The following is a 14,468-nucleotide window of genomic DNA, read 5'->3' as shown; positions in this document are numbered from 1 at the left end:
CTATTCAGGATACCAATGTGCTGCACAGTCCTAAATACATTCATTAAACAGAGTGAATACTAACCCATAATTTTTTCTCTACTCAATGTATCTTTTAATTCATAAAAATGTCTTTCATTTCAGTTCAGATTTAAATGTAATTAACACTATTTCAAGGCCTTTCTCTTATTCTCTTTTATTGACTGAATTCACTTCCATTCACTTCCAGTGCATTTTGATTAAACTGATAGAAGTTCTCTAAGAGCAAATTGTTCAAACTGATCATACCCTCCTTTTTTACCTCACTTCACTCAGACTTCGTGCTGCTTCAACCAAACATAAGGCTTTACTTTCATTTTGCATTTTTGCTTATGAGTGATTAACCATCTACATGAATTCAAAGACACACTGTTTTTTAAAAAAAGAAGGTTTCTTCAACAGCTTCTTTATCAAAACTGAATTAAAATGCTCTTCCTGATGCTGGCATCTTGTGGAAAACTCAGAAATAGTACAAATTCCATTAAATATTCTCCTCTTAGAAATATATTTTCTTAATGTAACCATTAATGCAAAATAAAGAAGTCTGGGAGGAATCTGCACCACTGTTTTGATTTTGCCATATATTTCCATTCTCACACAGGAAACTGATCATCCTGAGATACAGCTTTTGTCCTGAACAAGGTTACTGTCTTTTTTCAAATTTTTATAGGGGAAGGGAAGATGTTTGGCTCTTGAACCAAGAGTTGACCATTTCTGTATAGCAAAGAGCTAATAATAATTACAGCAAGTCTTTCTCTTCTTCTCAGTCACATAATTCCAAATGTATTTGAACAACCTTCATAGCATCCTGAATGTACATAATGAGGAATGATGTTGACTTCTACTTAACAAGGCTACAATTTCAGTACAGTTTTCCAAGCTTCTTTCTCTATATCAATTTCCACACACTCTCAAAAAAAAAAAAAAAATCATATTCACACACTGTAGTTATTATAGTTATTACGGTTTTGTGGCATGAAGAAGAAAAATATGTCTACTTCATCCTGAGTTCTTTTTATTCTGCGTTATCTACTCACATGTATACTATCAGACTTGCTTTAATATCTCTTAATCTCTTACAGCTTATAAAAAAGTTGTTTGTGAATTGGATCAGCAAGTACGGATAACAGGCCAAAACATTATAGGACAATTCTCATACCAACCAAACCAAAGGGGGTTGGAGATTCATGATCCTTGAGGTCCCTTCCAACCCTGGCCATTCTGTGATTGTGTGCAATTCTGTGAAACCTCCCAGGAGTTAAAAATATTTCCTTTACTATTTGTCCTTCATAAATTTTATCTCGAAATACATCAGATGAAAACAGTGAAAACAGGACACTGGACATTTCTGTTTGCATGATACACCACAATGAAAAATGGCCCTGAGCAGCTATTAGTATTTCTCTGGAAGGCAGATATATCACTTAATTAGTGCCAGCTAATTTCCTCAAATCCTGTAATTTACTTTAAAAATTAAACAGTTTAAACCCCATCTGAAGTGTTTATTCAAGCATGCTGGGTAACACGTGTCCATGTGTCTTTTAGATCACTTACAGTATAATGGAGAAGCTCAAGATGAGCTCTGAAATCATCCAAATCTACTTGCAGTAATTTGTTGATTCTGCACTTCAGCACCAAAGTCATTTGAAATACCCAGTCATCGTATTTTTGAAAAATCCACTGCATAAAACACAATTTACATCTTTTATTTTAACTATTTATCCAGATGTAGAACAAAGCAGAAGCATATCTTGAGAAAGGAATTGTTCAGCTTTCCATCAGTGCTCGTTACAGTTTGTCATTCCCTAAAAAATATGAAGATCTTCTCTCTAGAGAGATGATGTTACAGAGTTTTTGCCACTCCTTGTTTATAGAGATCTACCAATTACTTTTGTGCTTAATCTACTTCTTAAAACCCAGATGCTACTAAAAAGTAAAGGTAAAACATTTAGTAATAATCTGACCTGTCTGCAGTTGTCAAATTATGTAAAAAGCAAAAACAATAAACAAACAGGTAATGAAACAGCAACGCAAAATCAGGCTTCAATCGTTGCCTTTTGATTTTAATAGGAGATTAGCCATTAACATTAATGGATTGGGCTCCACCTGTTAATCAAAGCAGAAACAGAAACTCCGGATTCAGGCTCTGAAAAGTAAAAAGAAGAAACAGCTGCAGCCACCAGACAGGCTGACATAAAACATGTGGATCTGTGCACAGACTTGACTGTGGCTCCACTGCTTTCTGTTGTTAGTATGGAAGACATCACTCACATCGGGGGAAACAGACAACTGAAGAATACGAGATGAGTATATCTTTTCATTGAATGTTACTTGTTTACAATTTTTGACAGATCTATAATCAGACAGCGATAGCGGTCTTGAATCTCAAAGGAAGAGGAAAATTTTGTTTCAATTATGACTTTCTTTCCTTATTTCAACTAAGAGATGGCTGAAGTGCATTAAGTCTGCTACCATGTGTGATATCCCTGTGCCTCACTATTCTTTTCATTTGAATCTATTCAATGAGATTTTTAGGTCTTAATTAAGAAGACAGGGAGAGAGGTCTAAGTCAAGTTATACTGCATGTCAGACAAAGTTAAATCCAAGTAATGCTTTAAAACTTTGTAAGAATTAATATACTACCTAAAGCTAGGCTTAAGGACTTTAATAAGCAGCCTGACTTTTAGAAATGTTGAGATTTTGATCTTTCTATTAACTCATGCTTTTTGAAAGTCATACAAGAGCTCAGACTTTTATCAATATGTCTGTTCTCTTGCTTCTTAAAGCACAAAAAGACATAGCCTGAAGTTCTAAATTTTAGCTGCTAAGTCTGTCAACAAGGTCTTGAGTCAGGAAGAGGGGTAAAATCTGAGAACTGAACTGAGGAATGCATGCTATTTAAAAGATTAATATACCATCTTTCTCCCAAATCTAAACAAAACTAACTCTGTCCTTCTTTTATACAAGTCTCTACACTAACAGCACACAGCAATGCACAACTGCATGAGGTTATTGAAAAACAATGTATTTTTCTTAAATGTGACTAGTAACATTCTCAACTGCTTCATAACTATCGTAACGTTTGTATGCAGCAGTAAAAACAAGAAAATCAAAGGGCTGACTTACAGTTGACTTGGACGAACACTACAGACTCATCATGTCCAGCAACGTTTTCAGCCTTCACTGATACACGGTAAATCCCAGGATTCTCATAACGGTGACGGATGGGTTCCCCAGTCATTGTAAGATTCACATATATCGCCTTAAAGCCATCGCCAAGATCCACCTGGTACTTGGTATTCAATGTATCACCCTAAAAGGAGAATATATCAACATTTCGAACGGTCAGAACCTAAGTAGATAGGACATGTTATTTTAACCACTTCCTGAATCACAACATCACTTCCAGCACCAGCCAAATTTTCTGACTCCATAGCAGTAGCTACACTAAAATCTGTAAACTGATTGAGAAGATTTTAGAGTATCAAATGCTGCATGCACTCACAGAGATAAATCTAGCTTTCTTCAGTAAGGCTTAATCTTAAAAACAACAACACTAAAAAAACACCCCAGACCACTTAAGCCAAGTTGTATGATATAGATACCATCACTCTTATCTTAATACTTCTGGACATTAATTAATATAATGGTGCAGGGCAGCTCCAAGTTCTGGAGCTATGATCTGCTGATTCCAAACTACAACTTATCCAGGGACCTGTGGTAACTGACTGGCAGTGAACTTCTGGCTTGTGCAATTATAAAGCAGAATAGGCTTAGATCATCTTCATAGCACCTTCTAACTATGCTCTCCTTGTGTCAACTGTATGACAGCTAGAACACAAGCTGGTAGCTTCTACAGAGTAGTACTGCATTATACAGAGTTACCAGCATGTTTAGAACTGGCATGCTACTCTGCAAAATGATATGCACGCTTGACAAAGTAGAGTAGTGAGCTGTGTTTAGTAAAGAGAACCAGCCAAATACTTCTGTCACACCAAGCATCTCACATAATTTACAATTCATTGCACTTCTGCTAAGTGCTCCTTTAAACAATACCGTCTTCCTAAACTCAGGCCTAAAATACTGCAATGACTGATACTGTTGTCAGAGGACAAATATAAGCCCATCATTCATGTTGTCATGGTGTGTCTGCTCAGAAGAGAAGTCAGGCCTGTGCTACATGGACTGGCCATATGGATTGAGTGAAAGGAAGATTCGTTTTAGCTGTGAGCAACAGCACCTTCTTAATACCACTGGCAGCAGTGTGTTAGTGACTTGCCCTGCTTCCTCTGTATTCAGCAATATACTCCTGCCTGCATTTCACAGCACACTGTCACTACTGCCATGGAAGTTAAAATGGCTTGTAGGGCCAAGTTTGATAGGGAATCCTTCATATTTTGAAAAGACAGTGTTAGCTTAAAAATCAGCCTAGAGGAAAGGAATGTATACACTCATCAAATAAGCTGAATGGCAATCAGATCTGACAAGGACTCACACCCCCTGAAGTACTGAAAAATCACCTCACTTTCCCATAAGCCAATCTGTGAAATAGTTCTGCATCAAAATCCAATTCAAAAGGCAGCATTAATGTAAAATCAAAGGAGGTAACAAAGCCTAGAATTTTCAAATGCTTGTATTACAAAGGAAAGAAAAATACACTCTTTTTCTCCATTTATTATTTTGCAGTTTGGTTGATTTTCTTCCATGTTTTATCAGATGAAAGAGCACTACTTATCTTGTAAGAGAGTACTCAAAATAAGGAACCTGTAGGGTTATCAAACACCTAACATCATATTTCAACACACAAAAAGGACCTTGAAAGCTTCTTCACTGTGAATATTTTTTCTGAATAACATCTTTATTTTGACAACAGATGGGTACCAGAAAATATATTATTAAAGTTTAAAGCAGAAGAGATGTCTGCTTGCCAGCAATGTGTCAGTAAGTGGCATCTCTTCAGATGATATTAGCTTGGAAATAGTTCTCCTTAGCTCTTTCTTATGCTAACAAGTATACACGTGTATTTTCTCCAGGTGAGGGAGAAATCAGTGTTGAAAGCAACTACATGCAAGTTTCTCTTAATGTTTTATTCTAATATCTTCCTTATTGTAAAGATGGGAATGCTGTCTCCAAAAAAAGCAGGGCACTTCCGTTTTCCTGATCAGGAAAGACAGAGAGTGGTGGACAGCAAATGATTCATACAGAGAAAAGGAATTTAAAGAAACTTGTACTTTAACTTCCACACAAAATAAATGATTTTTGTACAATTATTTATTCACAAATCCAGCCTAAATAATTTGGGGAAAAAAAAAGTAATTTTCTTATTATTATTTCCAAGATCATTTGCAAACTGCTCAAGTGGGCCTCAAAAACTACTTTCCTTATTTCCTGGAGTCTGGCATTGCTGCACTCAGCAGTGCACCTTCACATAAGCCAGTCAATTAATATTGTTCAGCAGGAAAAGAAAGTAGTATTTTTGGTTCATCTTAGGGAGACTGCTTCTTAAACTCTCTAATTGATAAGAATTCTCTTCAGACTTTATCATATACATTAAATCCTAATGCCCAGGACTTTCAAGTATAAATATTATTCTTAGCCATAGGGGGCAGCAAACTGTTACATTTCCTTTAAATCTCCTTTTCAGTTCTGTTCACTGAGCAGACTTTACCAGAAAATGGGGATTCCCTTCAGGATTCCTGACTTTGGAAGAGTTTTGAATAATTGTACGAGTCTTGCCTATTGCCAACAGAGACTCATGAAGGATTCAGAACTTTTTGTTTGAAAAGGAAGAAAAAAAAAGTGAAACTGCCAATCAAAACTGTTAGACTCCAAATTTACAATCAAATGCTCCAGTCTTACAGCAAACATTTCAAAACAAGTTAGAAAAGAGATGGAAGCACAACTTGCTACACCATCGTTAGTGCTCTGCAAGCCCTTGGAACAAGAACTTGAGGTGGATTAGGCAGAGCTGTGTTCTGCCTAGATTTTCTCACAGAAATAAAATGCCGAGTGCCCAACTTCTGTCACACAGGTTTGCCAACTTTCTTCAATTTTTTGCAAATAGCTGGGGTTATTCAGGAAATACTTCTGTAACTGGAGCACAACAGTTAGAACCTAATACTAAAATACAAGCATTAAGAATCATACCCAGGGCAAATAACCACATCTGTAAGTTACTCCTTGCCTTTGGTCAGGGCCTCAGGGTATTGTCTCTTCCAATAAACAAGAAAAAGAAGAAGAAAAAGAAAAAGGAAAGAAAAATCCTTTGGCAACATAACTAATACATTATAAATGTTCTTATGCTGTGGTATTTGCTGATTTCTGTAAAGCTTTGCCTGATTCCTTCCTGAAAGGCTGAAAGGCAGATTCTTAAAAGCACTTAAACCAGAATATCAAGGGGTCTCAGCATTTCTGTTCTTCTCTGATACAATGTGAAATTTCCAGTTCAAGGAGACTCGGCTAATTTAGTCCCTTTGATTCTCCAGTAAGCTGAAGCCTTTAAGGAATAATAACTGAACTACTGCTGAGGAGACAAGTCCCTTTCTCTGGAAGTCCCTTTCACTGAGTTTACAAGATTGTCTGATTCTCTTGGAAGCATAAGTTTCAGTATTTACAGAGTCATTCATCTTTATCTCAAGCACAAATTAATCTCATTCAGCAGCAAAGCAGGTAAGAGAGAGATGAACTCTAAAAATAGCAAGTAAAGTTTCATAATGACAGTGTTAATTTCTACCTGCTCTTGTCTGACAATGAAGGTGATGTCCTCCCCAGGCTTAACAGCCAAGCTTTCTCCTCTGATGCTGATCTGAAGTCCCTTGGGAGCAATCAATGGACACAAATGCTGTGCTAAGTTCTGCTGCAGGTCTACACCACCTTCACACACATTAGAAACAACTTTCCTGTACCTGCAAAAACAATAGCGCAGTGAGTTGGAGGCAAACAGTAGGCAGCAAATGTGAGCATGACAGTAGCTAATGCATATTGCTTGGGTTCATAAACAGAAAATGTTGTAGATGACCAAAATCAACTCATAATGCAAAAAGAATTTTGCTCGAGGACATTGTTTCTACTGAGTGAAATCTGTTGAAGAAAGAGGGATTAGAGAATGATCAGGATTTCACTTGCATGCATTGGAAGAGTCTTTCCTTTAAAATTCAGAAACATGCCTGATCAGTTCTCTGAAAGCTGGGAATTCTGCTTTCCTCTCCCAACACCTCCCCCCCTCCCCAACAATGAAGCTTTCAATAGCCTTCCGTGCTCCAGAGGTCTTGGCTCAGGATTTTGCTGCTCACATGCACTGCCAAACTCAGGCCTCTATCCTATCCCACTCTACTACTGCTTTACATGTAGTTGGTTCAAGTTCCAAAGATCAGAAATAAATTAAAGCAAGCAACTTCTGCATTATCCCAGAACCAATCACTTCTATACTGTTCTCAAATCTGTGCATTTCTTAAAACACGTCTAACATTTATTCCACATTATAGTAATAAAAGCTTGAACTTGATGACCTTGATGAACTTGAGCTCTTTTTCAACATAAATAATTTGATGTATCTAGGAGTGTAAGAAGAGCTAATAAAGAAACACTTGGAAGTACAGCAATTATTTACAGATCAGTTTCAATCAGGTATGCTATTTTTAAACATTCTTAAAAATTTGAGTCAGATTTCACTCTGATGAATTCAAACTCTGTATATCACAGCTGTCAGCCACAACCCAAAAGGCATCATTTTCCTCAGTAAGGCAAATATACACAAAGACTATGATTCTATTGCCAGATTTGACATTTCATCATTTGGTTTGCATCTCCACAACCAACAGAGATGATGTTATGATAAGCCAGAATAGATGCCAGCTGCAAGTTATTCTCAGCACAGACGTCAGCCTACATTGTAGTGTGTACTCTATGCACTATTGTTTACAGTTACTAAAGCTTTACTTTGATTCTGAGTATCCCATATGGCCAGGAGAATAATTCATTCTTTGTAGAGCTCCTTACACTGGTGGAAGTGAGAGACAGTGGAAAGTTCTGTGAGACATTTCTTACTCCTCTGAGTAATTAACTGGATTTATGCAAGGAGCTAAAAGAAAAGGCTTTGAATGGGCATTACTATCAGAAGTATAGCAATGCTTACTAGCTGCCCCAGCAGTTAGAAAAAATTATTGGGAACAAGACAGATCTCCCTCTTCTCAAATCAATTAGTTTACTGAGTTGCTGTGAACGTGTAAAGTAACACTGCTCTTACATTAGTCTGTAGAAAGATTGTGCATGAGCTGTAAGTCTGAGCCAGAACAGCTTACCACTTGCATTTTCCTATTTATTTTTTTTTTTCAGTTTTCCTATTTATACTTCCCCAAAGCCACTTTTGTAGTCCTTGGTCAGAACATCCTCCTCCACTACGGAAGCCAGCACAAGCCAGTCAAACCCAAAATTGACTTACCCACTGCTGCTGGTGTATGCCTGCCCGAGCACACAGTCTTCAGGAGGTGCTTCTGGATTAAACCAGAAGTCAGCAAAGCACTTGCTAGACTGTGACTTCAGAGGTGCAGAGCGCTCAAATCCATAATCACTGGAAAACATCAACACCAAGTGTGTTACTATCCCCACCTTATTCACCAACCCAATTTGGGTGGATGAGACTACTTCTTTAAGAGTAAAGATTTTAAAAATATCTGCTATAGGCTGAACACACAGCTTGATGAAGCCATGTCTGTTCTGAGTGTAGTTTCAATGGGGCAAAAATGGTTGCAATTACTTTGCCAGTTCTGTAAAATTAACTTTCTTGGCAGCTTAGATTTTTAAAAGGTATCCTTTGCCATTCAGACCAACACATTTCTTCTATATTTTTCTTAATTTTTATTTTTTCTTAAAAAAGAATGGGTTTAATTGCCCCATGAATCAATCCAATGGTCATTTTTCAAGTCTTGATCAACAGAGAAAAACATTGGGATTTCTTCAGTCAGGTGAGTCAAATTCTTAAAGCACAGCACCACTTTCAGACAAAAACAAATTCATAAGCTACCTGTTATTCAAAACTATCACAGTGCTTCTTGGTTGTTTGTACACAGCCATGCAAGAGTGATGCAAAAGGAGGAAAATAAACATCTCAAACTCAAAATAATATTTCACTAATAATGAATCTGAAGATCCACAGACTCACCATAAGAAATCAGAGTTTGCACATTCACAGACTTTGGATGTTAGAGCTGAAGTGAAACTTCTCCCTTTAATGCACCATGATGAAATCTTCCTCTTCCGAAAGCTCCTCTGTTGACCCATGATGCAACGATCACCCTAAACATCAAAGCACCAGATTTATTGCATGCCATAACCTGCATCACAAAGCCACAATCGGAAATTGTCAGGAGAAAGTCTGTTTTTTTTTGCCAAGACTGGACACTGGTATCAAGTCTCAATTCATCAATTTCTACAGAAATTTACAGCAAGTTATCTATGATATGACTATAAAAATGTGATCAATTAACTTAAGACTGAGACTGAAAACAGACTCAGTAAAGAAGAAAAAATACCTCATGTTCAATTCAATTGGACTCTTATACAAAGCTCTCACATCCACTACTGGGATATTACACAGTTCTAACATACACTGTCTCAGGACACAAATCCAAAGATGTGCACAGAAGTTCTAGTGCAATTTAACCCACGTTTCATGTGTGCACAATCTAGGCACAAGCCTACAGATCTGTACTTAAAAACTCAGGCTTCAGATGGCTGGACTTCTCTCTAAATGACCACATCACGTGTAGGCAGTCAATATGAAGCACTAGGCACATGGAGACAGGTAGTATTAAGACACTCTTGAAGCTAACACTCCACTGGCAACTTGGCAGCTGTAAGTACTCCGTCAGAGATATTCCAGTTGCTTCCATTTTATGAAAGACATTTAAATGTCAGTGTACCCAAATAACGTCACTCTTTATGCTCAGATGTGCATAACGCTCTCAAAATACACAACAATTTCAAACAAGAAGCAATTCCAAATTATGTGTGAGAACTAGCAAATGAGAGTTGAAGAGCTGGAATAACAACAGAGTTGTGTACAAAAAGGAAACCTGGAGAGAGCAAGAGAACAAGTATACTGGATGAAACAAACAAAATAATTAGAATGACTATAAATAACATGACATATCCCATTTAATGTAAGAATTAGAGACTCTAATTGGTCTCTAATCATACATTACACAGAGAACATAGCTTCCCAAAATTAGAGAATGGCTAGAGAAGCAGGATTAGTACAGCCTTAACACATTAACTACAGAAATGGTACTGCCCCAAACAACTGGACTCTATTACATGATCAGTCCACTGAGATCCTAAATTACGTCTGGACTGGGCTTTACTTACAGCAATTTATGTGAGTACAGTATGTGGTCAGGAAGTTGGCAGTACATACAACTGCATTTTGAAATTGCTTCAATCAATACTAGAGATCTTAGTTTATGGGATATGCATCATAATCCAGCAGGACCACCTATTATTATGGAAGACCACTAGATATATTGCTGCCTTTCCCACGACACAGTGTGCACAATTAAAGGGAACACGAAATTATCCCTCCAACTTTTAACAACTGTAAAATCAGCAAAATATCAACCAAAAGAAATTAGAGCTGGGAAGGTGACATCCAAATTCTGTTAGAAAACATGTTACTAGCTCACAATAGTGAATGATTCTTTCAGATATGAAAAAGTTCTGGCATATACAGTGAATACCTGTAGATTTGTGAGTTCCCAAGATTCATAGTCATCATCAGTGCATTCCCTGGGGAAGGATGGCCTGAAGTCCACCTTCACCAGTTCCCAGTCCGAGCGGTAACTGATGTGTCCAAAGACTCTGAACAAAAGAATCACAAGTAAAATCTTACAGGAAAGAAATCTGAGATTCCAATTTTCCATTCTGTCTTCTGCTTTTCACGGATATGGTTCCCTACTAAAAGGTCACTGGTGCTTTTTTGTTTCATTGTCTGTGGAACTCTGCAGTGAAAAAGTATAGCTCATGGATTAGAGATTTCTTTTTTTCCCCAGCAAATTATACAAGAACATAAATGGAAATACACTAGCTTTTCTAATTTGGAATCCAATATTTTTGTCTATTATCTTGTTATACACATGAAACATTCTCTGACTTTGATTCAAATTAGGATCAAAACTGAGGAACACAGCTATGTCACCATTTCCTTATGATTATGGTGCAACTTTTTTTTTTTTAATTTGTTTAAACTTCCACAGATTTTAGATGGCAAAATTGCTATTGTTCAAACTCACAGCAGTATTATGAAATTGTGTTCAATTCTAAGGAATACACTGAATCTACACATTATATTGGAGGATAGAGTCTCCATTTCAAATAGTCCAAACTATAACAAAAACCAGTCACAAACTGTAAATCTCTTCTTGAAAAATAAAAAAAAAAGAAGAAAAAGGGGAAGAAAAAAAAAAGGAAATCTTATAGCTTTAAAAATCAGGTTTCACTTCCAAAGTAGCCAACACTTTCAAAGACAGAATATTTATTTCCAAAACCAAATGGGCAAGTATGATATCCAGCAACAAATTAGAAAGGATAAAGACTCTATTTTGGCAAAAGTCAAATGTATTTGTGGTTTGTATCTGGCCTGTGTGGCTTGTTTGCCGAAGAATTTAAGGTTGATTCTGAAGCCAAAAATTTCTGCACAGATCATACCGCACAGAGTTCATTTTCCAAGTTTTAGTAGCATTCTCCAAACAAATTCATTTCTTTTGTTTTGTCCTCAATTTTGTCCAAATCCAGACACAGCAGGAACGGTGCAGTTTTGCAAAAAAAAATTCTGCTACTTAGACTCATTTCTCCTGTCCTGAATACCAAGTTCAAAGTGGAACTAGGGTAAAGTAAAAAAAAAAAACAAAACAGTGAATTCTCTGAAACACAGAAGCAACATCATTGCACTAAGTCTCTTCCCTACTAGATGGATGTAGAGTTCTGAATTCCACTACAGAGGTTGAAAAATACTTGCAGAGAATACAGGAATTTCTCCCTTTTTTCCTGGTGCCTTTGCTTCTCAGCCTAGCATAGATATACAGATATAATCTATAGATTAAGCTTCACTATCAGTAGAGTTCGTATTTAAACAGAAACACAGGCATTTTGTCTGCACATTTTACTCTCTCTTTTTTTTTTTAGTGAGGCACTGTGACTAAAGGACTTGCACTAACTACTTTCTTTCCTTTTAAATGTCTCTGTGGTTCAGAAGTAGAAACAATACACAGAAGTGAAAAAGCATGGCTCAGCACTGGCTGCATGTGCACACAGGTGTGTGGTCTCACTTCCCAACAGGTCAACTGTCTTGCATCAAGATCTGCAGGTTTGGTTCCTTTTTCTGGTTCAGCTGGATTCTGAGACCTGCTGTCACCATATGCTTTTATTCATTTGTAGTCATATACACAATAAAGTGACTACTTGGGTGGTCTTATGCTTTTTTACAATGCCTGCTTCAATATGCCTGGTTTTGCTGACAGAAATGAAGTGTCTTTTGCATGCTAAATACCTGATGCTTTTTTTTTTTTAATTTATTTTACTCTTTTTTTCTCCGTACAACTGTTTAAAGTGAAGCAGACTTCACCTTGAGATTACACAACTGCCTACCTGACTGAGTGCTTCTTCAAACACCAGACAACTTTACAAATTGGCCACATTTCTTTTACTATCTCATTTAAACACATTCAAGTGTAAAGATCCAAGTTCTGTCAAGGCCTCACTCCTGACTCAAGAGAAGTATTTTCTACATAAGAAATCAAATTTTCTTCGTTTGTGTTAGCTATCTCAAACAGATGAGTCAAGGGAAAAGGAAAGAAGGAGATGGCTGGTTGAATTCAGTGCAAAAGAAAGTCACATAATTCTCTTGAAAATAGGAAATAAAATCTCTGAATGATTAATAATCATCTTTACAAGCTCAGAGAGATTGAGGGTGATTCTAGATAACTAAAAGAAGGAGAATATTTTGACTATATATAAAGTAAAACACACCTACCTTCTCCTCTAACCTTCCCAAGTAAGTGCGAATCCTGAGTTACAAAATTCATTTTGATATCAACAAAGATACCAAACAATTAAGCTAGTCTCTTGTAAGTACCTTGGAGATAATTAAAATGATAAGAAAGAGCCACCAGAGAAACAAACAAACAAACAAGCAAACAAATCATGTCAAAATAATGTAATTTCCTTCATTTACAGGGTAACTGCCTTGAATTACTTTTTTCTGGAAAAGTTAAAGATGAGCAGTACAACAAAATGTCTTCAAATACTCTTTCTATAGATTGTAGAGTTGTCATTAAAGAGACAGGAAGTTTTTTATGAAGGGGCATAAAAGAACAAGGACAAGAATCACTAACTTAAAAGATGCAGCTATAGAATTCTCCAGTGGTAAAGGAACGAGATATTGAGATTCTATTCTCTCTCACAGGACTGAGATATAAATGAAACATAGGCATTAGAGATAGATAGAATCTGGCGATATTGACTAGTCCCACATCCTCTGACTTTATAAAATTCATGGAAATTACTAAAGAATGTTCCCTAAGAAGGATACAGATGTTATATACAATCTGTAGTTTGGTCTCATAGAAAAAATGATTTGCATTATAGGTCTTGTGATTCTACATACCAATAAACATGATTTAACATAATACAGTAACTGTACCACTGATTCAACCACTCTCTGGGTTAAGTAAAGTACCTGAGATTCAAGGTGTCCCATCAGCATAACCACAAATTGTACAAAAATGCAATCACACAGTATAAGGAAATCCTGGGACACATTTCTAAAGGAATTCAGCAACTGGTGTGCACTCAGATTTGTAAAATGTTTGAAAACATGGCCTCATAATTACTAATGCTATTGCTGCTACAACACTTGATTACTGGGGACAAGGTTTTGCAGACACTTCAGAAAAGCCCATTCAGATGTAATGCCAAATAACAATAAGATTAAGAAAAAATCCTTTTCAAAGTAAAAAAGAAAGCCTTTTTTTTTTTAATGTAGAATTCAATGGATTGGAAAAAGATATGAGCGATGTTAAAGCAATACATAACAGCAATCATATTGCTCAGGTGCAAAACATTCATGTCCAATTAATCCACATGGAAAAAGATGGTACTCTGTAGCAACGATCAGAAGATAAGTATCAGGACGACAGTAGTTCATAAGCTGCTCTGGGCAGCCTGCTCTAGTGGTTGGTGACCCTGTCTATGGCAGGGAGGTTGAAACTAGATGATCTTTGAGGTCCTTTCCAGCCTAGGCCATTCTATGATATGCTATTAAAACATTCTTCTTTGTTAATTTTATTTCATTAGAAGGCTATCAAATCAATTCTACTGAAACTATGAAAAATTACGCTGATACATAATTTTTGAAAGAAATTCCAATAACCTTAGGAATTCTTTTTTTTTTTTCCAAC

General features: G+C 36.6%; 1 protein-coding gene across 1 annotated transcript in view; it reads right to left on the bottom strand.

Annotated features, from left to right (window-relative positions):
- Window positions 1-14,468, bottom strand: part of SORCS2 (sortilin related VPS10 domain containing receptor 2) — a 68,081-nt gene that overhangs the window by 32,588 nt on the left and 21,025 nt on the right. The window contains exons 5-9 of the mRNA XM_031553294.1: window positions 10,752-10,872; window positions 9,179-9,312; window positions 8,459-8,587; window positions 6,752-6,923; window positions 3,145-3,331 (exon numbers count right to left, since the gene is read on the bottom strand). Coding sequence (XP_031409154.1) covers window positions 3,145-3,331; window positions 6,752-6,923; window positions 8,459-8,587; window positions 9,179-9,312; window positions 10,752-10,872 — 743 coding nt within the window. The remainder of the gene's footprint in view (window positions 1-3,144; window positions 3,332-6,751; window positions 6,924-8,458; window positions 8,588-9,178; window positions 9,313-10,751; window positions 10,873-14,468) is intronic.

This window comes from Meleagris gallopavo, chromosome 4 (assembly GCF_000146605.3).
Source record: "Meleagris gallopavo isolate NT-WF06-2002-E0010 breed Aviagen turkey brand Nicholas breeding stock chromosome 4, Turkey_5.1, whole genome shotgun sequence".
NCBI classification, from domain to species: Eukaryota; Metazoa; Chordata; class Aves; order Galliformes; family Phasianidae; genus Meleagris; species Meleagris gallopavo.
Note: the sequence above shows the minus strand (reverse complement) of the source record. Positions and strands in the feature narration are given on the sequence as shown.